At 43.9% G+C, this 13,992-nt stretch overlaps 1 protein-coding gene across 1 annotated transcript in view; it reads left to right on the top strand.

Annotated features, from left to right (window-relative positions):
• Window positions 1-13,992, top strand: part of VAV2 (vav guanine nucleotide exchange factor 2) — a gene marked incomplete at its 3' end in the record, with an annotated part of 139,098 nt that overhangs the window by 104,194 nt on the left and 20,912 nt on the right. Inside the window, exons 4-10 of the mRNA XM_042478722.1 lie at window positions 3,561-3,629; window positions 5,356-5,458; window positions 7,552-7,566; window positions 8,508-8,606; window positions 11,258-11,326; window positions 12,991-13,091; window positions 13,798-13,897. Of these exons, the coding sequence (XP_042334656.1) occupies window positions 3,561-3,629; window positions 5,356-5,458; window positions 7,552-7,566; window positions 8,508-8,606; window positions 11,258-11,326; window positions 12,991-13,091; window positions 13,798-13,897 (556 nt within the window). The remainder of the gene's footprint in view (window positions 1-3,560; window positions 3,630-5,355; window positions 5,459-7,551; window positions 7,567-8,507; window positions 8,607-11,257; window positions 11,327-12,990; window positions 13,092-13,797; window positions 13,898-13,992) is intronic.

Genomic DNA, 13,992 nt, shown 5'->3' with positions numbered 1-13,992 from the left:
ACGGCAAACAAAAGGGGCAGAGAATTACATACGGTGACCCTGCGCTTGTAATTACAGAAAGGGGCTTGCTTGGCTAATTATGAGCAAAGTCCAGATGTGTGACCGGCTTTGAGCATAATGCTGGAGGAGATGTCAATCTTTCCGTTTCTTTTCTTTTCTTTAAATATTATTCTTACAAGGTACAGGAAGATTAAGGAGCAAAGAGCACAGTTGTAGAAATTATTTTTTCCCTTGCGTTGTGATGATTTTAAAGGTCTCTCTGGATGGTGAAGTTTGTAGACGTTACAGTTCTTAGCATTCCTCACCATTATCCATGAGGGCTATGGATGCTCGGATGTGCAGTCCATGACATCCGAAAAGCAGCATAATGCACAGCCATGAATTATATCTTCTGCCACTGATCTATTTCAGACAAGAGTTCAGGAAGCTGCTTTTGGAACATGGTTGGCTGCAGTTATAAGGCCTTGAACATTTGTTTTGTTGGTGTTATTGTGTGCCTTCCAAGTAGATTCTGACTAATGGTGACCCTAAGGCACATTTCTTCAAAGGGAGTTTGCCATTGCCATCCCTTGAGGGCTGAGAGAATGTGATTTGCCCAAGATCACCCAGTGGGTTCATATGGCCAAGCCAGGATTCGAACTCTGGTCTCCAGAGTTGTAGTCTGATGCTCTAACAACTACACCACTTCCCAGATTCAAATTACAACAAAAGAGATTCCAGAACCTTTTTTCTTTTTTCGTTATAAGAAAAGTTCTATTGTAGAATAGACTGCCTTGGAGGATGGTGGACTCTACAATTATCTTCTTCATTACATGATCTGCCTTACATTCCTAATTTCATTATCAGTTATGTTACAATCACATGGTAATTCTTAATTGCATTACCATTGCATCGTAACTTAGTTGTGCCTTTGTTATTGCAAAAAAGAGATTCATTACAAATGGCCAGTTATTGGGAACCTGTTGCTTCTATGCTCTGATTTGTGGATATGTGAAGTGGAGCTGGATTATTGTCGGGGGCTTTTGGCTGAAGCTTGCACAATCTGCCAACTGCATGGGAGGTCATATCATTTGCTCCCCCCAAGTGTTTTGTGTGTGTGTGTGTGTGTGTGTGTGTGTATATATATATTGAGACAGTATCACAGCACATCTCAAAGTGAAGGGCAATGCTTTGTGACAGGCAACAGACCCAGCACGCAACCACTGCTGTGCAAGAGGAAAAGAAACATGTTTGATGAACACTGATACCTGCTGCCAAATGACCAGCAAGATTTTGCTCTTGTTTAAATGTTCGTTGCAGGGGAACAACCGAGGAGGATGCGCCTGGCTGTTTCCTAGCCCTGCTTTACAGAATGCCGTTTATCATAATGCTTGTCAAAAGAGTTTCCAGGATTTTGTGGGCTTCCAAAGCATCAACTCTTGATTCCCCCCCTTTCCCATCCCTTCAAGGGGGCTTCTTCATTGCTCCAAGTGTCCTCCACACCCTTTGTGTGCTTGCCCTCCAAGCCCTGGTGCAATTTAAAAAAGGAACACCTTTCCCTGCCTGCAGAAAGACAGCAAAGAGATGGCTCCATGTTATGGAATTCTGGGATTTATAGTTTTGTGTCAGAGAGCTCTGGTGCCACAACAGACTACAAATCCCAGAATTGCATCGGATGGAGTCATGGCAGTTAATGTGGTGTCGAACTGCATTATTTCTGCAGTGCAGGTGAGGCCAAAGACACACTTCTGACTCAGGGTAAAGCAGCTTTGTGCAACCTGGGGCCTCTGACCAGTGGGCATGATAGAAGTGTGCACAATGAGCACATGAATCAATTCTTGGTTGTTGTTGTGACCCCTCCCTCTTCTCATTGACTTTAGTTGGGTATCTAGTCCAGTCTGACCTCTTTCTCTCTCCTTGATGGCTGGAGGGCAAGAGCGCTGTTCTCCACAGCCTATAGTTCATCTGTGCTTACATGTGCATGAGTTGTTTGTGTACTTTTTTGTGCTGAGAAGGGCTTATGTTAGTGAAATGAGACAGGACCGACTACTTCTGGAGCTCTGGAGATCTTGCCTGTGAAGGAAATGGCAGATTTGACATCCAATTGAAGAAGCAGGTGTCTTTGGAAGCCACTTGGATGCATTAAACAAAAACCTCCGCATTGTGTTTTTCTTGAAAGAGGGGCTTTGGTTCCTTGCAAAGCATCTGGCCTTCCAGTGGATTTTAGCAACTTCTTCTAGTGTAAAAGATTGCCAGAGGCAGTGGCTAAATAAGAGACCCTCTGGGGTGGAGTGTGTGAAAAAGATTATTTGGAACGCTTTAATGGAAGCGCAACTCTGAAATCGGGTTTTTGTGCGTTGGGGGAGCTTGTTTGTCTTTTTTTTTTTAGTCCGCTTATGGCTGGTTGCTTTGACAGTTGTGAATATTTCTCCGAGCCAGACTTGGAAATGCGGCTTGGCCCCAGAGATCTTTCTTGGCCAGCAGGGACGAAGCATCACAAACCAGCCTCTCAATAATTAAAAGGAAGCTGTCGTGTTCTTCGGGCCGAGAGAGACTGACAGACCTTGAAAGCTCTCTTTCACCTTGCGAGGAGCAATTCTGCGCACACACACACACACACAACCTCACCGTGCTGTTTCCAACCTCACTCAGCTTTTGGCAAAAGGTCCTTGGGGGCTGCAGGAAGAAAATTCAAAAGCTGATCAAAGAGACAAGCCAGAGAAGCAAAGATGGTATAAGGGATCTCACTAACCCCCGTCATCCACATTGACTTGCATCTTCCCATGATATAGGAGAGAAGAATGGCTTGAAAAAGTTATATTTGGGGACTGCAGCTCCCACAATTGTCCAACCTAGTTGGAAGGCTTTCTTTCAGTCCCACCATCATCACAGGTTCACTTGGAGAGGACACAAGAGACAGGACCTTCTCAGTGGTTTCTCCCAACCTCCAGAACTCCTTTCCGCAGGAGGCTAAGCTGGTCCCCTCTCTGTTTTCCTTTCAACGCCAAAGACCTTTCTGTTTAAGCAGGTTTTTAATACTTAAGCAGGGAAATGTATGTTTTATCTGTGTTTAACTTTTGTACAGTGGACCCTTGGTATCCTCTGGATTTTTGTTCCAGGAGCCCCCATGGATCCCAAAATCTGTTGATGCTCAGGTCCCGTTATATTCAATGCCATACTTAATATAAAATGATAAAATCCAAAGACATAGCTGTGTTAGTATGAAGATCAGTATACAAAGGGATCTTGTAGCACCTTTGAGACTGTCTGAAAGAAAGAAGGTAGCTGGAGTCCAAAATATTGGTGGGTCCAAGTTTGGGAACTACAGATCTGTGGTTTGGGGGAGGAGGGGGGTTCCAAAAGGCCACACTTAAGGGCCCTGAGGGCTACATTTTGCCCACCCCTTTTATACATTCATTACATTTGTTGCTTGCGTTTGCTTCATTACTTGAGAAAACCTGCAGGGGGGAATATATGACTTTCTCTGTTATTATCTTTGAGGAGTACAGATTTGCAAGCCAATCTTGTTAACAAACCTTCATCTTCTCTTCTTCTCCTGATTCCTTCCTCAAATCCTGCAGGCCGTTCCCTTCGGAGGAAACCACCGAGAACGATAATGATGTCTACCGAAGTTTGGAGGAACTGGCTGAGTAAGTTTGTCTCTGTCTAGCCAAGAACACCCCTTGCACTGCCTTTGACCTGTTGCATTCTTGAGCACACTTTCAACTCTGGCTTCAGTTTCATTGGCCTGTGCTGCCTTCACATACCATCAATGTCAATTATTTTGACCCCAAAACTCTATCATGTGGTTTTCTTGGAAAGGTTTGTTCAGAGGAGGTATTCTATGCCCTTCCCCTGAGGCTGAGAGCATGTGATTCCAGTTAATCCTGGTTTGGTCATGGATTAAGGAGTCCTAGAGAGCGACTGCTTTTCATAACAGACATTACCAAGCTAGATGAATTTGTGGTCCAAACCAGGTTTTCTGAACTTATCTCATGTGGTGGATGGGCAATTTGTGCCTCAGTATGCCAAGGACTGGTGCCACGTTCGTACCCATCGGGGGAAATGGTTTCTTTCTTTGCTTGAAATTCTTCAGGGAGCAACACCTAGAAGATCATGGACCAGCACAGGTCCATAGTCCATAGTCCTAGTCCATAATCCTAGTAGATCATGGATAGCACAGGCCCATAGTCCACCACTTTGAGTTGCACTGGTCTTATTTTGTTCCTTTTTGTGAATATCTTGGAATCTGAAGGATATATCGGGATTCATACAAAGGGCATTTTTAAAGACACTGGTCAGGGAGCAGATGTGTTTTGGCCATATCTTTGACCCTCATTGTCCTCCCATCTTCTTCCAAGTTGAACCCTTTACAAGTCCTGTTGTTTCTACCTTCTTTTCCTTCCCCTCCAGCCGTTCATGTGTTTGTCTGTATCATCTGTAGCAGGATGGCAAGTTTTGGCTTTGAACTTGGGGACGTAGCAGACTTCCACCACCCACTGAGTTTAAAGAGGCTGTGGGCACAGAAAGGACTTTTCTTTCTCTCTTTGCAAAAAGGCAACGCTTTGAATGCTGGCTGCTGGGACTTTGCAAATGTTTTGAAATGATTTATTTAAAAAAAAAGAAACAGGAAAAAGGTATCTTGCAAGAGAAGGTTCTTCAGCATTCATTCTCAAACGCTGCTTGCTGAGGAATAAGCAGCATCTAATAGCCTAGAGTCCCTTTTTAAAAACTTATGTTAGGGCAATAAGTACATTATGGTGGAGCATTACTGTTCATTTCCCTGTTTGAGAATGAAAATGAAAGACTGCCAAATAAAGATCTTCTAGCAGTCCTGCTAAGTGCTGCAAGATTAGAAATAGTGAAATCATCAAAAACGTTACTCTGTAAACTCCGGATTTAACTCCGCATCTGATCAAACATTCTTCTAGAAAACCCTTTTCTGAATGCAGAGGGCCATATACAACCCATTTGCCCTGAAGATGTGTTAGATTTACAATGATAGCCAGTGATATATATTTGGCTTATTAAATATGAAGGGGAGGGTAAGAGGAAGAGAAGGAGGGTATTGAATGCTATAATAAATCTATAAGTTTAGGGATGTTTTAAATGGGGGAAAGGATTTTTTTAAAGTAACATTACATTTTTTAAATAAAATATATCTTGTGTAACTTCAAGTCATTCCTGATTTATAGCAATGCTATGGTGAACCTATCATGGGATTTTCTTTGCAAGATTTATTCGGAGCAGGTTTGCTATTTCTCTGAGGCTGAACTAGGAGACAATCCCAGGAGAAAATCCTGTTGCAAAGAGATCATCAACCAACCCACAGTGGCGCTACTGTGATGCATTAACTGCCCTTGTATTTTGTTGCAGTGAGCATGATTTGGGGGAGGACATTTACGACTGTGTCCCATGTGAAGATGAAGGGGACGACATCTACGAGGACATCATCAAGGTGGAAGTCCAGCAGCCCATGGTGAGAGATGGGTAGATTGGGGGGGGGGGGGGGAGAGAGAAAGACCATGCCACCAAACCATCACAACAGGTTTATCCTGGACCGTTTTATCTTTTGCAGTGTTGTATTCCTCTTCACAATGTTTTTGATCTTGTCAAAATGGAGGGAAATGACTGTAAGGCAGTTGATGCCATGAGAGATTGGTCTTGGCCCCTTGTGCGTGTTGACATGAAACCCATTATACACTGGGGATGTAAATCTTCACTTATTTCATTCATTCATGAACACACAATTGCAGAAGTTTTCTTGCCACTGAGCAAGATGTTCAGTGTTTTCAGGATTTTCCAACTTTTTTGCAGGTTTTTGTTTTGACCCTGCTAATTTTGTCTGTACAAAAAGCCAGGGGTTTTGCGCAGGGAAACATTTTTGTGCAGCAAATGCTGGAATTTTTGCACACGGTGCCCCACTTTCTCTGCAAAAATGTTGCTTTTGTGCAACAACCAAGTTTGTGCATGAATTTTTTTTTCACCCAAAAAGAAGAAGAAAAAGGTTCCCGAATTAGGAGAAAAATCTTGGGGTGGTTGCCCATATCCAAAGAGGGTTGCGTTGCAGATGAGAGCATTCCCCAGAATTCCTGACATTGCTACCCACCGATGTGAATCCAAGACATGCACAAAAATGCACCAAGAAACTAGAAAACGGCACCAGGAGTAGGTCCTGTGATCCTGAGCACCTCTCCTAGGCCTTATAACACACAACCAAGAGACTCTGGCCTAAATCCAGTTTCTAGTCCCAACTAGACTAGAGTCATTGAATTAATAGGACTTACACAAGTCTTGGCTTAGCATTTAGACATTGATTTAGTGAGTCTACCCTTCCTAGAATCAAGCCAGGGAAAGGATCTACCCACAGACCCTAGCAAGGAATCGGTTTGTGTGACATGGGGCTGTTGCACCCCAAGTTCTCCTGGAGGAATAAGGCAACCCTCCAATTGCCCACATTTGCCCATCTCTGAACCAAGCCATTGGATTTGGGGCCTCTCTGTTTATGGGGAAAACAGCTCCCTGTCTCCATTTGGGAAATCATGCCAACACATCTTGGCATCAGTTGCTTTCAAGTGGAGAAACCCAAACTTTTTTAGGTCACCCCCCCCCCTTTCATTTCTTTTCTTTTTAAAAAAGGTTTTCTCCTTAGCAGCGAGGAGCACCTTTAGCAGGCAAAAAGAGAGCGAAACAGACAAATTTGTAAGGAAAGGGTAAAAATAGTAACCGGATGACAGGCTGTCCCAGCGGGTTGTCACCATCGCTTCTCTTTAGGCTGATAAAGTTGGGAGATGAGGGGAGGGAAGAAGAGGGGAGAGATGTTCAATTAGCCAGCTGTGCATCTTCTTCCAAGAGTATTTTTAGATTCTGGAAAGTGTTGACAGATATTTGCAGTGTAGTTCCTGATATTCCTCTCTGGCAGTGGGTCAAGGGATTGCCTTTTACCTTTTGCATCTTTTCATGTCTTCTCCTTTATTTCTTCCAACTTTCCCCATCTGTCAACCCCAAGGTCCACAGACATTCCCTCCCACACACACACACCATTGATTTCAGTGCACCCTAAATGCACTGAAATGGTACATTGCTGCTCCTGCATTATCGGTTTACCTTTCATCCCCCTGATCCTCCCAGAAGTCCCTTTCCCAATCCTCAAAATCATCCCCCAAATCATCCAACGACTCAGAAAAACAAAGCAGAAGTTGACTTTTGTTCATTTTCATGCAATACCTTGGGCCAGTTTTCAATTGAAATTGTGACTCTGCAGCCCATTGGAGCGCATGAAACCTCCCCACAGCTGACAATCCTTGAGATAGAACAGGAGTGCGCAAAGGGCGGCCCACAAAGCTCCCATGGGGTCAAAAATATTTTGCCCCCAAATGCCCTTTAGAGCACTCTGACTTTTGCAATGAAGTGGTGCATTCCTCTGTAGGATAAATTCAGTTTTCTTTTACGTTCCAAAATTATTTGTCCACCAATACATTTTTGTTTTAAAGTGGGCAATGGAGGATTTAAAATATACCACTGTGTTTGAATTTGCTTCTTATCTTTCCTTGTTGTCTCTGCATGCTTCAGATCAGATACATGCAGGTAAGTTTTGGGCTGTGTGCAGAAAGAAGAGCTGTGTTTCTGGGCCTGTCACCCAAAGCCCAGATGATAGGAAGAGCTTCACCCAGAGTTTCTCTGCCACATTGGGCTATTATTTTTCTAGATCTGTCCATCTCTGCCATCATCTGATGAGAAAGCTCCTGTCTCAAGTATAAAATGGGTTTAAACTAATGGTGAAACCTTAGTTTTGGGATCAGTCATTCTTTTTGAGCAGGCTGGGTGGATAACTGATGGAAGGAAGACCTTCAGCTTCTGTAAAGTGATTAACTTGAATCAAATTGCTTCATTCCCTGTTGTCTTCCAGATCATACTTGCAAATGTTTTCCCTGCAAGATCTGTTCAATTGTCAGTTTCATTTTTTGGACAGAGATGATTAATAATGTGGGGGGGGGTGATCCATGGATGCTTGGGCAGAAATGGTTCATAGATGCCCCAAACACGCACACCAGAGACATATCCATGAACCCAAACAGATAGCTACCGAGGCCTGAACCCTATTGGTTATTCCAACTACAGCAGACATATTGAATTGGTGAGATTTGCTTACCAGTTAACTCACTGTTCAATGATTGATCCAGTAGATCTACTTTAGTTGGGGCTTCCTCTGAGAGTGAGACTTGCTCCATGTCACCCAGTGAGTTTCCATGTATTCAAGCCACCATCTCCTAGAGTCCTAGTCTAAAACTTCCAACTGCTACACCATGCTGGCTCCTCTATACCTGGGGATAAAGGCATTGTGCAAGGAGGTACACCATACCCCTTTCTGCAACAGCTCTAAAAATACTTAAATTGGCATAACCAGGGGTTACAAGCCATCTACAGGTTTCCTGCCCTTATCCTAAAAGTAACTTTTCTGAGCCCTGGTTCCACTTCATTGAACACTGATGTGTCACAAGATGCTAATTTTAGGTTGCTCTCTCTAGAAAATGGGCATGACGGAAGATGATAAAAGAAACTGCTGTTTGCTAGAAATTCAGGAGACTGAGGCCAAATACTACAAGACACTGGAAGAGATAGAAAAGGTGAGTACGGAATATAGATTGCCGTCCCATTGTTTCTTAAGTACGTTAGACCATCTTGCTCCACACTGCCTGCTCCTTGCTTCAAGGAGATAACAGTTGAACATTTGATAATGGGGATAGGACATAGAAGAAAGAAGCAAAATATATGTCCATATGAATCGGGGTGAATAACTGTGAGAGGGGCATAGGCCATTCTCTCCCACCCAGTACACTATTTCAGCCAGCACTGTTGGTCTGAGCATGACTAGAAGTGACACTATGTCAATTCCAGTCTCATTTTCAATCAATTTTGGCTGATTTCCCTCCCACAAGTTTTAGGGGCGTGGGCAGTTTGGGGAAATGTTGAGCCAAAATCACCATATTCATTCTGCTGTTTTGAGATATCAAGGGAAAAACATTCATTCACTAAGACCATTTAATATATTTTGGGGGATGTATAGGGGCTTGGGCTGTCTCTTGTGGGATACACCAGGGGCTGCAAATGGGGTCCCAGAGGCTGGATGCAGCCCAAGGGGCTCACTTCCCTAACCCCTGAAGTAAATGGATATTAGGTCATATACAGGGGACCTTTGGCATCTGCTGGGGTTTGGTTTCAGGACCCCTGTGGATACCAAAATCCATGGATGTTCAAGTCCCTTTAGGCACAGTGGCATAGTAAAATGATCTCCCTTATATAAAATGGCAATATCAAGGTTTGCTTTTTGGAATGTATATATTTTTAAAATGTTTTCAAGCTGTGAATGCTTGAATCCATGAATAAAGAATCCATAGATACGGAGAGCTGGCTGTATAAGTAAATGCTATTTTTGGCGTATCTGAATGCTGACCAGGGGCATGACTACAAGGGCCAAATGAACCAGTTTTCCCTTCTCCTTGCCACAAGCCATCTTTACAATGCAGAGCCAAAGCTCCAGTTTGACTGTGGACTATCTTTAGAAGGGAAGTTCCACATCAAATCTGGGCTGTCCGTCCCTTAAACTAGTCTAAAATACCTTTTGCGGTGGATTTTCCAAGAAAGCCCACAGCACCCCAGAGTGATGCCAAGTGGTTGTTTACACCCACGTCCTCCGTGACACCTGTCACCACCACCGACATTAGTCACCCACAGTGAGGTGCCCAGCCATGCTGGGCTCCTCATTTTCAATTTCAGAGGGTGCCACTTGCACCAGCAATGTTGGCACTGCTACCCAGTATTGCTCCAGAATGCCCAGATAATGGGGAAAATTTGGGGCCATTTCAGGACCAGAATACTCCAGCGTATACTGGCTAAGATAGATCCACCCTACATCCCCACTGAGCTAAGAGGAAGCTTTATATTGGGGTGAAGAACCAGCTGGCCTTCTGGGTATTTTGGGTTGCAACCTCTATCATTTCTGTCCATCAGCATCTTTAAAAGTCTATCCCCACTCCCTAGTCAAATAATTCTTCTCTTTCCCAATGCATCCCAGCTTGTCCTTCCTCTCCAATCCAGCAACAGTCTGCCAAAGACGATCCTAATTCTCTCTGCATAGCAGCAGAGCTGTTTGTTCATTAAGGGCCATCTCTGTCTTTTCCTTATTGCTCTTTGATGGCTTCTAAACGATGAGCAAAAGAGGAGCCATTTATCTTGGGGTTCTCGCCAACGCTGGCTTGTCGTTGAAACTAATTGGGTTAAAAGGGAGTCTTTTGCCACACGCATGCATAGCTTTTAATTGGTGTGGAGGAAATACGGCTCAATTTTTGCTTAATGGGGGGGGGATACAGATTATGAAGTCTTCAGCAGTACACTGGTGTGGAGCCAGATATTGGTGATTATTTCTCCCTTTAAAGATGAGCAATTGGGTAGCTGCAACATTTGTTTTTTGGAAGGGAGGGGATTCAACTTGCATTATGATTTGTGTGTTTCTTTGCCAAAAAAACAGTGAGTGAAGAGGATAGATGAGCAGAGAGAATTTGTGTATTCAATTCTTAGCCTACATGGCAATTAAAATATGTAAATGCTATTCCCTCTCTTTCTCTGCCAGTGGCTCTTCCCCTTCGTCTTTGATGCCCCTTAAGCTACCTCGAAAGTCATGGCAGCTGATGGGTCCCATGTCAGTGGGGTGACAAGCCTGCCCCAGGTTTTTCATAGCTTGAAATATGGTACTGATCCCTGGCATGTTGGAGGGGGAAAAACCCTACTGGTCTCTAGATATCTTACATGACCCTACATATCGGATAGCTCAAGAAGCACTGATGTTGAGCACCACATGCATAATTGGTCCAGGACCTATGGAAGCAGATGAACACCATAGCACAAATCCATTGCATGGCAATCATCTAAAAATAATGGAATACTGTGCATTAAATATCAAATACCACTGGATGATGTCAATATTTGAGAAAATATTGGGCACCAACAATTACAAAAGAGAGCTGGGAACAGCTGTAGTGCTCACTTAGCTTTGCCCTTTTATGGACTAGATTTTTAGATACGGGGAAAAATTAATACTCCACTCAGCCCATCTGCATTCAGAATTGCTATAGCTCCAAGGGAGCTGTGCCCCTGCTTTCTCTCAAGAGGTAGACCAGCCACTCATGCTTGTCAAAAGATGTCATTCAAGAAGTTGTCAGTGGGGAAAATAAAACAACCGTGCCTCCGCTTCTCATTTATTTCTTATTTGCTTTTGCAGAATTACATGAATCCCTTAAGGTTGATCCTGACTCCTCAAGACATGGAAGCAATATTTATCAATCTGGAGGTAAATGCCATCTTAAGTATGAACCCTTCAGTCTTTCCCCTTTCTATGCGTTATTGCTGATGCTTTCTTCTCCATCATCTTTTTCTTCCCTTATTCTTGGATTTCAAGTTAAGTCCTAATGCAATGTGAGATCACTTTAAGGACAAGCCCTGGTTTCTGGGCCTTACTTTACCCACTCTCACCTTGAACACCTTTACCTGGTGTCAAACCAGTTATCGTTGGAGAACCGAGACTGGTTTGGGGCAGCTAAGAAATCCGCAAGTTCTGAGATAAACTCCAAAAATCATCTGAAGAAATTGGCCAGCTAAAATTGTTTCAGATCCTACAACTCCTTTTTGACAAACTGCCATAAGCAACTGATCCTGGTCAGCCCTAGGGATGTCATTCTTTACTATGGCCCGTTACAGACTGCCCAAAAGGGGCAGTCTTGGGCCGCTGCCGGTTGCAGTGGGGGAAGCCGCTACAGCCAAACCATGCGACTCCCCCGCGCTGTAAAAAAGGAGCGCGAAAATCGCGCTCCTTCCGGCAACCCGGAAGAGACGTCGCAAGTGCCAAAGTGCGCACTCACGACGTGTCTTCCGGGTTTAGACGTCCAGACGCTGTGCGTCCATTACGTCAAGATGGCCACGCCTGTCTTTATAGGGCACCGCCATCTTGCCGTATGGAATACACGCGAGGGGCAAGGCGCGTCCGGAAGCGCCGCCCCTCGCGCGTATTCCTGGCGCAACGACGGCGCCGCTTAGGCCCGTCTGTAAGGCGCCTAAATTTCTTCTCAAAGGTAATGATAGGAAATTTCAGGAATTTTCTTCGCACAGCAAGAAGGTTTGTGAAAATTGCACAGTTTTTGAAGGCTGTTCGCAGTTCGGGAAGTGTTCTGCACAATATTCGCATGTGAAGGAAACAGCATTGTCAGCATAGAAACAGAATTTTCTGCATATTAAATAATGTTTCAATGAAGAAGTAATAATACCTGCTTGGGGAAAAAAGCTGTTTTCAGCACAGAAAATACTTTTCTATACAAATCAACCATTAGGACTGGAGCATGGCTTTGGCATGGCTTCTGGCCTCCTAGGACGCATGCATCATTTAAACAGCATACCTCCAAAGTGACCCGAAGCAGCTTTATTTTGCCCTGTCTGTTCAGGCCCCCTGTGTCTCAAACTGAGCCTGCCCTTTGGTGGTCTTCGTTGTTCAGACAAATCTCCATGATCATATTAAAACAAATCCACATGAAACCAGCCCTTGAAAAGCGAGAGGATGCTTGACACATTTATATTTCAGTATTACCCTTGAGGGCTATAACCATGGGGGTAACTACAGGGAGATGTCACCATGTGATGATATTGCCCAATTTCCCATTTTTCCAGGCTATAGCTGCATTGTGCTGACACCACTGATCCTCAATTAGTGCTGTTTTATATGCACAAAAGCTACATGTATGGATCTGTCGGTGACGGGCTTTCAAGCTTAACTGCGTACGGTCTTTTATGCCATTTAAAAATATTTTTCATCCACAGGCGCTGTGTTAATTGTGGCTTGATGTGTCTTTCTCTCTCTTTCTCCCTTTACGGGTGTTTTAAACAAGCACAGTTGCATTGTCGCTCTACCAGATGTGGCTCAACTTTGCAGCTGCAATCTTTTCAACTCTGTTCCTTTGTTTTTAGGACCTCATCAAAGTGCACTTCAACTTCCTAAGAGCCATCGACGTTTCCATGATGTCGGGAGGGAGCAGCTTGGCCAAAGTGTTTCTAGAATTCAAAGAAAGGTAAAAAGCCAGGAAAAACTGTATGTGTGAGAACGTTTGTGCCTTCAAGTTGCCTGATGACTTACGGTGACCCATGAATTTAATAGGATTTTCCTAGGCAAGGAATACTCAGATGTGGTTTTGCTGGTACTTTCCTCCAAAATATAGTCTACAGTACCTGGTAACTGTTGGCAGTCTCTCATTCAAGTACTAACCAGGGCTGACCCTACTTAGCATCCAAGATCAGATGGGATCTGGTGCCTTTAGGTGGGTATGGAAGCAAAATGAAGGAGAACACTTCTCTAGGCATTTAGAGATCCTTCAGCACAATTCTGTGGTCAACCTCTAGCAGATGTTGACCACAGAGTTGTCCTGGAGGACCTAGAGATTCCTAGAAAAGTGTTCTCTCAGGTCCAAAATAATTAGTGATGTTTTATTTGCATTTTTGTTCACTTTTATGGGGGTCCTGCCTCCCTAACCCCAACAAATGAGGAGGGCCTACTTTAAATCATACCTAAGAGATTCCTACCCAATTCAGAAATCTCCCACAAAGGAGAGTCCACCACCTTCCAAAGGACTGATGAACAGCTCTTACTATCCGGAAGTCTTCCTAATTTTAAAATGGAATCTCTTTTCCTGTAATTTGAATCCACTGGTTCAATTTCTAAGTCTCTGGAGCCAAACCAAACAATGTCTTGATTTTTCTCCCTCCACTTCTTTCATGCAGGCTCCTGATATATGGGGAATACTGCAGTCGGATGGAGAATGCCCAGACGACTCTCAACCATCTCATGGCCAATCGGGAGGATGTTCGGCAAAAAGTCGAGGTGACTGGGGACTGCGAATTCAGGATGAGAATTCAGGCCAGCCTACTGGAGCTTTGTAATCCATCCCTCTTCCCCTGATCCTACCTTTGCTCTTC

This window comes from Sceloporus undulatus, chromosome 7 (assembly GCF_019175285.1).
Source record: "Sceloporus undulatus isolate JIND9_A2432 ecotype Alabama chromosome 7, SceUnd_v1.1, whole genome shotgun sequence".
Classification (NCBI taxonomy): domain Eukaryota; kingdom Metazoa; phylum Chordata; class Lepidosauria; order Squamata; family Phrynosomatidae; genus Sceloporus; species Sceloporus undulatus.
This window is presented reverse-complemented; position numbering and strand designations above follow the sequence as displayed.